The sequence below is a fragment of the Falco peregrinus genome, chromosome 5 (genome assembly GCF_023634155.1).
Source record: "Falco peregrinus isolate bFalPer1 chromosome 5, bFalPer1.pri, whole genome shotgun sequence".
NCBI lineage: Eukaryota > Metazoa > Chordata > Aves > Falconiformes > Falconidae > Falco > Falco peregrinus.
The window spans coordinates 65,735,571-65,749,855 of NC_073725.1; the positions used below are offsets into that span (position 1 = coordinate 65,735,571).

General features: G+C 50.0%; 1 protein-coding gene across 11 annotated transcripts in view; it reads left to right on the plus strand.

Moving 5' to 3' along the window:
* Positions 1-10,325, plus strand: part of PTPRS (protein tyrosine phosphatase receptor type S) — a 161,847-nt gene extending 151,522 nt beyond the window's left edge. For all 11 annotated transcript variants that reach the window (XM_055804730.1, XM_055804737.1, XM_055804729.1 and 8 more), the window contains 10 exons: positions 985-1,160; positions 1,745-1,864; positions 1,992-2,146; positions 4,018-4,303; positions 4,797-4,975; positions 5,821-5,947; positions 6,027-6,152; positions 7,235-7,389; positions 8,103-8,238; positions 8,725-10,325. In XM_055804730.1, the coding sequence (XP_055660705.1) occupies positions 985-1,160; positions 1,745-1,864; positions 1,992-2,146; positions 4,018-4,303; positions 4,797-4,975; positions 5,821-5,947; positions 6,027-6,152; positions 7,235-7,389; positions 8,103-8,238; positions 8,725-8,793 (1,529 nt within the window). In that variant the 3' untranslated portion in view covers positions 8,794-10,325. The remainder of the gene's footprint in view (positions 1-984; positions 1,161-1,744; positions 1,865-1,991; positions 2,147-4,017; positions 4,304-4,796; positions 4,976-5,820; positions 5,948-6,026; positions 6,153-7,234; positions 7,390-8,102; positions 8,239-8,724) is intronic.
* The last annotated feature ends 3,960 nt before the right edge of the window (positions 10,326-14,285 follow it).

Below are 14,285 nucleotides of genomic sequence, written 5' to 3' on the forward strand. Positions count from 1 at the left end.
CTCGCCGACAGAAGCAGCAATGTCTACTGCTACATCAGGATGAGGACTAGCAACCCAATTTCATATTGGTGCTGCTCCCCACCCTTGGCTGCCCTCGAGACAGGAGTTAAGCATTCTGTACTGAGCTAATCATAGGTTAGCAGAAACCTGCCAGCTGTGCCAGCTGCTCTGCTGTAATTAGGAATGGGCCAAATGGCCGAATGGCGCGGATCCGCTGTGCCAGCCTCGGAGGCTCTCTAAAGCTGAACCCGAACATCACTGCTTGCCAGTGTCCATTTTAAGTTCAGAGCAGTTTTCTCCTGCCATGTCCCCATTGCCCTCTTTTCTCTGGCAGCGCCTCCTGCCACTCACAGCGAACCCTGTGCGCAAGGACACGGGCAAGCAGCTGTAACTCAACAGCCTGTAACTCATGCGAATAGGGAGAAAAAACACACTCCTAGAAATGACAGCGGACAATTTAAAGCAAGTCAAAGCCTGTAATTTCAAAGCCTTTACTGGCTGAATCAAGCCTGCTTTTATTCCTTCCTTTGTCCAGCTGTGGCTCACTGCCTGGGACTACAGACGGTGCCGTGCATCCCCAGGTGCACATGCCGCCCAGACACCAGGCGTTCGGGATGAGGACTTGGCTTTTGTCCTATCTGAGGTCAGCGAAGCAAGAGCCAGAGGCCAGGACTTCAGCTCCTGTCAGCAACACCAGTCAGAAGAGCATGGTTTCACGGCTTGATGTTCAGTCTCTTTAATACCTTTTGCAAGAAGTTATTTGTCTCCCTGCAATGTAGGCCTTCAAGGCGGGAGCTGGAGCTGGGAAAAACATGCAAAGAGCCTGCTACTCCCAGCTGTGATTGTAACCCACCAAGCCATGAAGGCTCAGGTGGTTTTGCAGGGGAATTATCTCTAACAGCATTCCTGCAAAGATCTCCTCATGCTTCCAACTGTATAAAGTCCTGTGCAATTCACTAACTTGCTTTTGCTGATTTAATGCAGGAATTGTGGGCAGCGATTACATTAACGCCAACTACATTGATGGCTATCGGAAGCAGAATGCCTACATTGCCACGCAGGGGCCTCTGCCAGAGACCTTTGGAGATTTTTGGAGGATGGTGTGGGAGCAGCGTTCAGCTACTATTGTTATGATGACTAAGCTGGAGGAGAAATCACGGGTAAGATGCATGAGAGGGATGACTAGTTAGTCATAATCCTGGGGGATTGGAGGGTAGGGTTGGGGAACAGTAAATCCCTTTGATCTGCAGCCCACGTTTATGTCAGTGGGGGATTTCTGCCTGCTTTGCCAGCACCCTGAAAGTTCAGTGATTCATTGCTTTTTAAAAAACCAAACCAATCACCCTGGAAGGCTGCAGCCTCCTTTGCAACTCCAAGAGAAGAGGGCACTCAATCCCATCGCATGCTTTGTAGGTCTGTCTCGGAGTTAATCATGTGGCACGTTTCACATTCAGTTCTCTTGTTCAACGGACCCCAGTACGTTCACTCTAATCTTCAAGATCATTCCAGTCTATTGTCTAGATGATTGATGTGGTGCATCAAAGCCTGTGCTTAGTCAGTAGGAGCTTTTCATGCCGGGTCTGTCCCTTCCCTGGTGCTTTGGAGAGACATTTCTTGCACCTTCCCTCCCCTTCGCGACCTGGGCAGCTTCACCTGTACCAGTGGTTGTAGGGCAGCCTTGGAATGAGCTTCCCCTGCAGCGCAGGGTTTGTTCCAGCACTGAGCTCTGCCTTTTGCCTTGCAGATCAAGTGTGACCAGTACTGGCCAGGCCGAGGTACCGACACCTATGGAATGATACAAGTGACATTACTCGATACCATCGAATTGGCCACGTTCTGCGTTCGAACGTTCTCCCTTCATAAGGTGAGCTTTCTCCGGCTCTGGTTTTTCCCTGGAGGTGGGCTGCAGCGTGCCCTCCGTTCACAGCAGCGGCGGGTACGGCAGCACGCTGGCACCTCACGTGACTCTCGGTGCCCTTCTGTCTTTGCAGAACGGCTCCAGTGAGAAGCGAGAGGTCCGGCAGTTCCAGTTCACAGCGTGGCCTGACCATGGCGTGCCCGAGTACCCCACCCCATTCCTGGCTTTCCTGAGACGGGTGAAAACCTGCAACCCCCCTGATGCTGGTCCCATTGTGGTGCACTGCAGGTACCGATTTCCTTCACCTAAGCCTTGAGTGGGGCCACCTGCAAGGGAGCCAGGAGTTCGGACCCGTGCTGATTTGCACCCAGGAGACGTGCACCGTCTCCCAGCGAGTATCCAGCAGGCCAGAGCCGTCCATGCTGTACTGGGCTCTGGTTCTGGGCACAGTGGGGAAGGAGGAAGATCACGGGCAGCCTGGGAAGCTGCTTTGTGATGCTGCATCAGGTGTCTGGGAGGCAGAGCTGCCTCGCTGTCAGAGGGAGAGCTGACAGTGATTGAAAGAGGGTGGGGGTGGGTTTTTTGAGTGCTGCAGCCTTTCTGATAATGACCAACTGAAGGCCCCTATGGGCAGGTAAGGTTCCTAATTCAATTTACAGCCCAACGAGGAATGCTTGCAGCCTCAACTTGGATAAATCCCTGTGTTCCTCAGGAGGGTGTGGAGGAGCCTGCAGGTTACTCGGCACTGAGGAAAGACATCTGAATTTTACAGGCTGCTGGGGGAAGCTAACCCTGCCTCTCCTAGAGGATGCCATTTAAACAGTCTTTGTAAGTGGGCAACTTATCACTAACCTTGCAGATGGCAATTATCGTGCACCTCTCAGAAAATGACTAAAGAGAGCTGTCAGCTCACAAGGTGCAGGAACTGGCTCCCAGATCAGCTGCTAAATTCTTGCCAAAGCTCCCAGTCACCTGCTTGGTTCAGGTGTTAGGCAGTCTAATTAACAGAGATCAAGGGGGCTTCATGAAAAAAGGGGCTGCACTGGGATAGTAAAACAAAACCCTTTATTAGCAGCAGCAAATGCACAGATCCACAGAACCCTGCTGATTCACAAATGCCACTACATACAAGTTTGATGTTACCTTGATGCACAAAAACATTTAGGAAAAGAGGTGATGCAAGTTACTCATTACAACATCGGTAGTTTCTGAGCTGCTGGAAGATCTGAGTGATTTTGCTGGAAGATCTAAGTGAGACCGTGGTTTTTAAGCCTCAGATCGTGCCAGCCTTTTGTTCAAGCCTGGAGCCCCCTACCTAGAATTGTCATAATTGTGTGTCTGCCAGGAGAGCTTCTGTCCTGGGGGTGTTGCAGGTGAAGAGGCAGGAGAAACGGGGCAGATTGGTATGGAGGGGCAATAAGGCTCATCAGCAGAGGCAACTTTTTTGTCTTCTGTCCTGTCCTCGGGTGACGTAAGACCAAACTTGGTTTGGGAAGTTTTTGCTAAACTGAGTTGAGCAAAGCAAACCTTTTGAGCTCTTTGGGGCTAAGCCTGTGTATGGACCGGCACAGCTGAGGGGACCTTTCCATCCACTGGCCCTGATCCAGCAGCCTCTCCCTGCTGTTGGGGCAGCACTGGCGGAGTTCACAGAAAACGGCTCCTTAGATTCCGGTGCAGGCTTCACCAGCCCCAGTGCCGCACTCTGTGTGACTCGGAGCAGCAGTGACTCTGGTGTCACCGCTGTCCTCCACCACACGCTATACAGCTGTCCAAACCCAGCACAGCGTTTTTAAACCACGTGACGAGCAACGCGCTGAGGTGAGTGGGCAGCAGCACTCGCAGCGCCGGTTCCGTTGGGCAAGTTCCTTTAGTACAACAAAACTCATGAGAGGGCTGGAGACACACATGGGCGCGGGTTTGCCGAGATTCCCTTTGCCTCGGTGCATCGGTAGCCACGTTCACAAGGCCGGGGCTCCTTCCCAGTCACTGAGTGCATTTCTGCTTCACTCTCCGCCGTGTGCATCTGTTTCCACCCTGTGTTTGCTGCCAATTGTGGCAGGGAAGGTCCTCACTGCTGGGTGGCCGTCTGCAATATTTTTCTCCAGTGGCAGAATAACCCATCACTTTATTATTATTTTTGTCTCCCCTTTTCTTTCCAGTGCGGGTGTTGGACGGACCGGCTGCTTCATTGTGATCGACGCCATGCTAGAGAGGATAAAACATGAGAAGACAGTGGACATTTATGGGCATGTCACCCTCATGAGGTCGCAGCGCAACTACATGGTACAGACAGAAGACCAGTACAGCTTTATACACGATGCCTTGCTTGAGGCTGTCGCTTGCGGCAACACAGAGGTCCCAGCTAGGAATCTCTACACCTACATCCAGAAACTGGCACAGATCGAAGTCAGAGAGCACGTGACGGGCATGGAGTTGGAGTTCAAGGTAATGGTAGATGCTTGAATGGGGACAGTAGTCACTGGGGAAGGCTCCGTGTTCTTCCCAGGAGCTTTGTTCTGCTGGCACTCATGCATAGCAGACAGGGAGCCTTTATAAAGCTGATGGGAATTTTTTGGTTCCATCTTAGAGAAGTAATTACTTTTCTGACTTATTCTACCACAGTTCTCGCAGGAGAGCTACCTGTTGCTGTGGGAGGCTTGTCTGGTCATTTCAAATCCAGCTTGAATTTACTCCCGCCTTAGATTGGGTGGGGTTTTTTTTTATTTTTCTTTTCTTTTTTTTTTTTCCTCTCTGAAAGTTTTGCTTAGGGGAAGGGTCTCAGACTCTGTCCCCACCCCCAGAAAAAAACATACAAGGCACACCAGGCTGAACAGCATGGTGGAACATGGCGGGCAAGTTAAATGGGCAGGCACAGGGCTCAATCAAAACAAAAAAAACCCAACTGAACAAATGGTTGTGACTCTGCTTTTGCCTTCAGCGACTTGCCAACTCCAAAGCCCACACCTCCAGGTTCATCAGCGCCAACCTCCCATGCAACAAATTCAAGAATCGCCTTGTCAACATCATGCCATATGAGACCACGCGGGTCTGCCTCCAGCCCATCAGAGGAGTGGAGGGCTCCGACTACATCAATGCCAGCTTTATTGATGGCTACAGGTAAGCAGCCCCGCCGCAGCCGGGGGGTTTGCTCTGCAAGGAGGCAGAGGTACTAAGGGCTGGACTAGGTCTTAACAGGGGCAGTCCTGTTAATTCCAGATGAACAGGAATCCTGTCCCGGCACCTAGCCGTGCCCGCGTGCAGTGCTGGAGGTGAGCTCTCGCGGATGGCCAGCGACCCACGCATACAGCCTTTTGATAGCTTTATTCTCTGTGGTCTTAAAATCACTTATCCCCTAAAGCAAACCAAACCCTTCTCCAGCAGCAGGTCCTAAACATAGAGTGTCAGTGAGGGGTGGATTTTGCTGTTGGGAGGTTTCTAAAAACAGATTAGCCTTTTTATTAGTTTTGTGATTTGGGGACGTTGCAGTTGTGACAGCTTCCCACAGGCATTATGTGCCACGAGCTCCAGCCTGAGGAGCTGCAGCCCTCCACTGGTGTGCTCGGAGCCCAGCACCAAAGGAACAAAGCAACCCCCTGTGCAGGATTCCTCGCCGGGGTTAGGGCTTCTCCCTGGTGGCGGCTGAATTCTTGATGCTTCTCAGGCCCAAAAACCACGGATTCTAGTTCCAGGAAGCCCAGCATCTTACACCTTCCTCCATGTGAGGCATCATGCTGGAGTAATCTAGTTTTACCCCTTGGAAACGGTATTTAGAGAAAGCTTCGCCACTGACTTTTTTTTTGACTGTTAGCACCAAAGACGCTTCCAACCCCTTTAGACCTTGCACTGTTCTAGTTCTTTCCCAGCATTGCCATTTGTTCTCGTACTCTCCAGCCGTTGTATGTGTCTGCCCAAGCAGCTCTCGGCAGCCCCCTGACCCACCCCTTGTGTTTGGGCTCTTTCAGACAGCAGAAGGCGTACATCGCTACTCAAGGGCCCCTGGCAGAGACCACTGAAGATTTCTGGCGGATGCTATGGGAGAACAACTCCACCATTGTCGTGATGTTGACTAAGCTTCGCGAGATGGGTCGGGTAAGCGGGGGCTAGAGGAGGAGCGTGGGGAGAAGCCTGCAGCACGGGGCTAACGGGGACCTTTTCTATCCCTTGGCAGGAAAAGTGCCATCAGTACTGGCCAGCGGAGCGTTCTGCCCGGTACCAGTACTTCGTAGTAGATCCCATGGCTGAATACAACATGCCTCAGTACATCCTGCGAGAGTTCAAGGTCACTGATGCCAGGGTAAGTGCTGCAGAATGTTCAGCTTGTGCTTGCGAGGGCTGTAACGGGCTGGAGTGGTTCAAAGCCAGGTGGGAAGGTGGCTGACAGAAAACAAGGCAGTTTGGTGTGGTTTGGCTCCCATGAGAAAGACTGAGGTGTGAACGGTTTCTCTGTAAGTCTGGGATTATCGTCAGCGGAGGAGAGCTTAGCCACGATAACAAAGAAACAAAACACACAAACACAGACTGTACTTGAATATATCTTCTGACAAACTGAAAGTATTCTAACCTCTGCTCAGTAATCATGGTGGCGAGTCGCTTTACTAGAGACGTACCCAGCCTTTGGTTTCACCTGCAGCTTATGTGATGTGGAAAGCAGAAAACAGTATCTCCTCAAAGAGCTAGTAAAAAACCCAGACTTGCAAAGGATGCTCTGCACCCTACAGAACACGTACATTTCTCCTCTGGCTTTAAGAGGAGCCACTGTTACTCATATTCAGAGGGGCACAGCCACTCAAATAATCTCAGATTCAACGTCAGATTTCTCACCCAAAGGAACATTTCAGTACCTCTGAAATTTGTTCAGCAGATGTAACCCTCGCTCTCGGAGTAGTGTTTCATGCTTTTGAGGTTGCCAGTGTTACAGAACCTGATAATTCTATTTGCAAGGTTGAGACAGAGGATGCCTCATCAGTCCTGGTAGAAGATGATTTATCTTCCTGTCAGCTGTAATTCTGACACTGTGGCAACTCTTCTGAAGATTGATAGAGAGGCCATAACCTCACCTTGAATGTTCCTTTGCTGAGGACTCCATCTGTGCCGTTGTTGCAGTGGTCAGAGCTTTCAGCACACCTGCCAGAAGTATAGATCTCTACTGACAAGCTGACTCCAGAAATGTCAGCTGCAACACGAGCAGCTTCATCATTATCTAGCTAGATAATATATACGTGTTCATGACCGTAACACAAAGTTGGTTCAACTTTTTCTGCCCTTTAATGAACCAGCAACAAAATGGGGGCAGGGGGTGGGGGGGGTGGCGCTGCCGTTTGTATTCAGTGCCACAAACACAGGATGTTTTCACTATTACTGGTTTTTCTCCCCCAGGACGGTCAGTCACGAACTGTTCGCCAGTTCCAGTTCACTGACTGGCCAGAACAAGGTGTGCCAAAATCAGGAGAAGGTTTTATCGATTTCATCGGACAGGTACATAAGACCAAGGAGCAGTTTGGCCAGGATGGCCCCATCTCTGTCCACTGCAGGTAGGCACGTGCAGATAGACATGGCTAATTCAACTGGGGATGCAAAAGTGCAGAAGGAATTAAAGCCCTACCGCTACCTCCCTCCTTTCCCACACCCTTTGCAGGCAGATTTCTTGGGGGTGTCTGGAGGGGAGGGTGCCAAACACTACTGCTTCTGCCAGCCAGACTGGTCTCCCTCGGAGCTGGGCACTGCCCACAAGGCCTTTGGCCCTTCAGGTCTAGGGGAGAGGTCGGAAATGCTGATCATCCTCTGAAGGAGATGGGAACCGCCGTGTTAATCAATATTTGACCTGCAGAATTAGAAGTATTTTTTTTACCAGTCGTAGCCCAGTTCGGCACCTCTAACGCTGCTGGGCTGGGTTTGCTGGTGCTAGTAGGAAGAATTGTACCTCCCTGCCCCTGGGCCAGAGAGGATAACGTGTTCTTCAAACTATTTATTTTTAAAAGCCTAATGTGACATATTTGGTAATAGTTTTCCACAGTGAATGCTGTTTATCACTGCCTGAAGTTTTTGATTTTTTTTAATTTCACTTTCTCAATTTGTTTGGGTCACACACTGGCAGTTTCACTGTGTCCTACCTCCTGGAGGACTGACTGAGGCTCTCCGGGTCTGACACGCTCATCACGCAGCTCAACCGTACAGAACGTCAGCATTTAGAGAAGCATCTGAACGCTGTAACATACGGTTTCCTTCTTTTGTCCCATTCCTGCAGTGCCGGCGTGGGCAGAACTGGAGTGTTTATCACATTGAGTATCGTCCTGGAAAGAATGCGTTATGAGGGTGTTGTAGATATTTTCCAGACAGTAAAGATGCTGCGAACACAACGACCCGCGATGGTGCAAACAGAGGTAAGGCGGAGTGGGGAACCCATCTCTACAGGTTTGGGGGCTGAGTAGCAAAGCCTCCCCCTCAGCACCCCGGCTGCGTGGAACGTGCTTTTTGCCTTTCTAACCACAGCAAAACAAAACCTTACCTGAAAATTACTGAGCGAGCCCAGGCTGCGCCGCTGCTTTTACCAAAGTAATGTGTGAAGTCTGTTAGAGCTTTCATCCCAGTCTGCCAGCCGTGCTCCTTATCTCATCCCCACCTCCGAGGCAGGGGCGACTCACCTGCCTCGAAACACAGCCCATGTTGGCTGTGGAGCCAGAAATGCCGACCTGGGAGACGCCCAAACAATAAAGGGAAGGGATTTCCTTTCCCAGTCGTTCACAGTTCTCCGAGGATAAAAGGTTCTGCGTGTGGCTCCTGCCCAAGCCTGTGCTAGCTGGGAAGCAGGGCAGGGATGCTGAAGAGCCGTTTCAAACCTCTGAAGCTGTTCCCTTTGCTGTTTGCAGGATGAATACCAGTTCTGTTACCAGGCAGCTCTGGAGTATCTGGGAAGCTTTGATCACTATGCAACATAAAAAGCCATCCGTTGTGCAGACTCTACCAACCACTTAAGTCCTGGAAGGCCTCTTTTGACCCAGGAGGAGTGCTTGAACTTACAAACTGAATCAGAAGAAGTACCTTTTCATCTGGACAATGCATTGGGGAGCAGGGGGAAGGATTGCAAGGAACACCCCTTCGGGAACTCCATGTTGTAACCTGGACCGTAAAGAGGCAGCTCAGGAGACTGCTGAAGGACTGCTTTAAGTGGTGAACTGCTCTTGTTACCTCAAGTGGTGTTCGCTGTGGAGGACGTATGGACATCATGAAACAGATCCAAAAGCTAAAACACACCTTGCGAAATGTTGCCGCTGGAGAAGGGAAGGAAACCGACTTCGGTTACATCATTAGAGTTCAGTTTATTTACTAATATAGTTGGCAGTCTTTAAAGGAAGTCACTTGCAGAATTGAAGGTGTTCCGTAAAAGATAAGAAAAGGAACTAAATCTCAACACTTAGGCAAACTTAGGGTCAGGAGTTCTTCTAGCTGGAGTCTTAATAACCTCAGTATCAACATTGGGATGATTCTGGGCTTACAGGCACCTTGCAAACAGCATTCACCGAAGGCCCCTGCCACGCGAGAGGTTTTATAGCTCACATTTTGAATACTTGGAACATTCCTCATTTCTTCTAATTCCAAAATTTATTTTTTAGGCTATTTAAAATTCTGGAGACAAAGCGAGAGAGGGAGAGAGAGATCCAAACCCCATACCTGGCTGTGTGGTGTGGCCCCCTCCCCTTGCACGCCAGTGGGGCAGGTAGAGGTGGCAGCTCCCCGGGGCTGGGTTTGCTGGTTCTGTTCCCCTGTTTCAGCACATCCAGCTACCACACAAAGGCATTAAACCTGGGCAGGACACCCCGCAAGGAACGGCAGCCCCTTTCCTTTCTCTTTGCACATTCACACAACCCCACTTCTGCTGCAAGCAGCTGTGCCACCCCACCAGTTCCTGCCGCAGAAGGCCAGGAGCATCTCCCTGAAAGGAGCCCAAGAAGCACCCTTAAGAATTTTATTTCCAATAGCCAACTGCTTCTTGCTGCCAACCCCTCACCTCTGAACACTGCGGCTCTCCGGGAGCGATGCAGAGAGACTCTCAGGACTCTCCTGGTACCATGTCACACCACGCTCCTTGGCACAGCTACGAACGTGCCCTAGCTGTATAAATAACTGGGAAAGATCAAGTAAGGTGCATTCAATGGCATATACTGTGAGTGGCTTTCTTTAAAGTATCGATGTAACTGTAACAAGTGACATTACCTTTTTTTTAAATAGTGTATTTTTTCCTTTTTTTTAAAAAAAAAAGACAAAGAATATCAGTCAATGAATTTAAAAGAAAAATTTGCTTATTTGTTCATATTATGTTCAAAGACAGTCTATTTTTTCACTGTAGAAATGTTACGTGTAATGGCTGTGATATATAAAAATGCAGTGCAAATTGCTACTTCTACATATTGCTTTTCTACCATTTAAAAGGTTTAACTTGCTCATGTAAGAATAACATGTCCTTTCTGGATTTTTTTTTTTTGGGGTTCTTTTGTTTTAAATCGATCGCAGACATACCCCATGTCTCTGGAAGGGTGTGAGATGAGCAGGCAGGCCTAGACACGGTGGCGGTGGCAGTGCCAACCCACCTCCCCTTCAGCTGTGGCCATGTTCTGGGCTTAACTGGGCCAGGGCTGAACTGGGAGATGAAACAATACCAGTGTCTTACCATGACTGAAGACAGAAAGACGGTGATATCGGCGCCAGGGCAAACATCAGCACGCACACAGGTTTTTTTAACATCAAAGGTGTATCGTAGGTAATGGCCCATCGTGCGCTGCGTTGTAGATATAATGCTCTTGCAGGTGTACGGGACGAGGAGTTTTCTTGCAGAAGTGCACAGAGGACAGCAAGTCTAGGAGAAGACACACTGCCCTGAACACTGCTTGCCTGTGACTTTTCCTTTTTTTATTTTTCTAGAAGGGGTAAATCATGGCCATCAAGTGCTACCCAGAAAACCCCACAACAATCTATTTCCTGTCTTTAACTAAAAAAAAAAAAAAAAAGAGAAAGAAACGAAAGGCTTCTTCAAGATTTTCCTTCTTATTTGTGTGAAAATTGCCCAAATTTCTAAGTCTGTTGCAGCAAAATTACTGGACAAGCTGGGGGGAGGGGGGAAGTTTTTTCCTTTGTATGAGAGCAAAGTGCTGTTGCTTTCACACTGTTATTTCAAACTGAAACAGTAAGTGGTTTTCATACCACTTGTGTATGTAGATATATTGACTTTGTATTAAAGGAAGATTGTCTGAAAGGCCTGACTGCAAACCTGTTTGTTGGTAGGAGCGGGCAAGGAGCGAAGCAGCCGCTTGGTGTAACGCAGCGACCGCAGAAACGTTTTTGCTGGTGCCCAGGGCCAGGTAGCAAATTGCTTTCCCTCTGCTGTGCTTGTGCTCCTTCTAAAAATAGGTCACCTTGACAAGCCAAACATGTGGTTGCAAAGAAACCAGCTCATTCGGAGAGCTTTTGGGCAAATAGCTGCAGTGACACAGGTGGGAGCTCGCGGCGAGCTCAGCACGACGGCCAGGACCACCGCAGGACTGAGAAGCCACAGGTGCACGGGTTGTGGCCACCTTGAGGTGTAAAACCTTTGGTGACTGCAGTTCCTGCTGCCTCCTCTGCATTTCCCTTGGGTGAGGCAGCAGCTCTTGGGCTGGAGCCCAGGTGGGAAGAGGTTGCCACCACCCGCTGTCCAGGTGCTGTCCTGGCTCTGGATGATGGCTCTGAGCCTGCAGGCAAGGAGTAAAAAACAACTTGGTGAACAGACAGACTGATTTACTCCAAGCCCACAGCCGCAGCAGAAAGCAGCTCACAGCTCCTCCACCGCCTGGAACAGCCCGTGCCCCAGCTGCAGCACGGTGGGGTGGCGACGCTGAACGCAGAACACCTCGCTGCCCTCTCCACGCCGGTGTGAGCTGCTTCAAAAACCATTGTCAAGCTGAGCCAGAGCCTACGGAGCTTTAACTGGTCTGTGCCAAGAGTGGCTCCTACCCCTGCTGCTCACCGGTGGGCTCAGACCGAGCTTCCCTCTTCATCCACGTCGAGGCAGCGAGGCGCTGAGCGGGGCAGGGCTGGCGCGGACACGGAGGACGACGCAAGCATTCCCTATCAGGTATTTTTCCCCTTCCTTTTACCGGCACCAACCCTCTCTCCTTACTACAGTGACACCACCATCAGCATTTTGGCTCAAGTTTAAAGAAAAGAAAAAATAATAATATAGCAAGTTAGCACAGAACCGTGATCAAACATCACGTGAGCTGTGAACCCAGGGAATTACATCACCTCCAAAATGTTGTTATTCCACGTGATAGATGGAGCAGAGGGGAAGTGGGGGGGGAGCCAAACAAACATACATCAAACAGCAACAACCCTGATGGCACAGGAAAAAAGGAGAAAGGGGGAAAAAAAAGAAGAAAAAAAAAGCTGGTTTATAATCATGTCTCATGTACATGAGCACCCCCAGGCAGCTGTGTGAATAGTAATGATTTTTGACTCATCATAATCTCCTGGATAATTTGTAGCACTGAACTCTACCGATCAGCTACGCAACACAGGACATCAGTCTTACATCAATCAACGTCTTGATTTTTGATGCTCACTTTGTTTTATACTTGAAGAATAGAAAGGAAAAACTGATTTTTCTCCTAAGCTCTGTTCATCAGCCTCCCTAGGTCCCTCCTGTGTCTACCTACTCTCCTGTACTCTCAGCAATACTGTTCTTGTCTCTCTGTGACACTAATCGCTCTCATCACCGCTCTCCAGTCTCTTATTTTTCTTCTATCCTTTTTTGAGCTGGTGTGACTGTCCCCCGTGTTGAGATGCAAAACCCTTGCAGCACAGAAATAAATTCCACATGGAGTACAGGAAGGTGAGTGACAAAGAGAATTGGAACAACAGCTGGGAACTAAGTAAATCTTCAAAAAAACCCCCAGCCAACACAGTAGGAAGCCAGTTAGGGAAGCAAACACAGAATGAAATCTTCTCGGCGCAAGAGTAAGGCTTAAAAAAGCTGCAAAGTGAGGAGTGACACTGAGTCTGCCTTGAGGCTGCCGCAGTGGGGATGGCCCCCCAGTGCTCCTCTCGGAAGGTCAGGAATCAGAAGCATCATTGCTAGGAAAATCCTGCTACCATCTTTGCCTTCTAATGGCCATTGCATCACTCCACACAAAACATAAAGCATGTGAGCAGACACTGAAGCAGAGTCCTTAGCAGTGGCAACAACCTCGGTCCCCCCGTTCCGTTCCTCACGCCATAAGACCAGGAAGAGCTGGCGGGAGGGAAGAGGCAGCGGAGCCCTCCTCCGACGGACACACCGGGATGCTGCGGGTAGCGATGCTGGCACAGAAAAACCCACCTGAGGCATCCTGATTGCAGCAGCCGGAGAAACCCCCACCGACAAGGACAGGAGCCAAGATGCCCATCGCCAATAAATAGCTCTGAGGTTCCCTGTGGCCAGAACAGGTGGGGACACCGCGCTCGGATGTGCCGCAGGTAACTAATGAACACGCTCGCTGGTCTGGGAAAAAAGCGCCACATCGCTCAGGGCCTGGCAGGGGCTGGCTCAGACCATCGGAGCCGAACTGCGCTGGTCCTTGCGCTTTTAGGGACCTAAAGATTCCAGCAGTAAAGCCCAAAGGACCGTAAGCAAAGAGCAGATGCCACGTACAGACTCCTAAAGGCAAAGAGAGACAACGGAGGACCTGCAGAGACCTGATCTCCGCTCCACAAAACCCTCCTAGCTGGAACACTTGCTACTTTGACTTAGCTCAGTCATTCCTACTGCAAAGCTCATCACAGACCCATTTCATCAGCCAAGATAACCAGCGGGTTTTATGCTCTGTCTCTGCTTTAGGCCAGGACAGCCTCAGCCAAGGCACCACCGACACGGGAAAACCTGCACGACTCAGCCCCACTGAGGCAGCCCTCCACCGGTGCTCGTTGGCTGCTGACACGGCATCCGAGCGTGCGGTGTCTGAACACAACAGGCCAAGGTGCTGCTGGGGGGATTGAGCACAAGCCATTCCGGGCTCCAGGATGTGGTGGGACACCCTGGCTGTGCCGCGGCGCTGGCCCTTGCCGCAAAGAGCAAATGAAACCCAAATTCCTGCTAAAAGCTCATCCTTTCAGGGTCTGCTCTGCCAGACAGCACCAGCCTGAAACCTGGCACGCAGCTCGCTTTCCTTTCGTTTTAATTAAACATTAAGTGATGGACCATTAATGCCCAATTTCAGCAGGGCAGTAGGGAAGGCTCTTGTTTCTTACTGATCCAAAGGTCTTTTTTTTTAAATCTCTGTCTCACTTCTCCTTTAACATGAGCTCCAACAGACAGCTTTGACAGCAAGTTTATTAGCAATGCTAGCACAAGGTGGAAGGAGTAAACCAGTGTAGGTAATATTTTTACAGAAAAGGACTGTCACCAGGGCACTAGATGTAC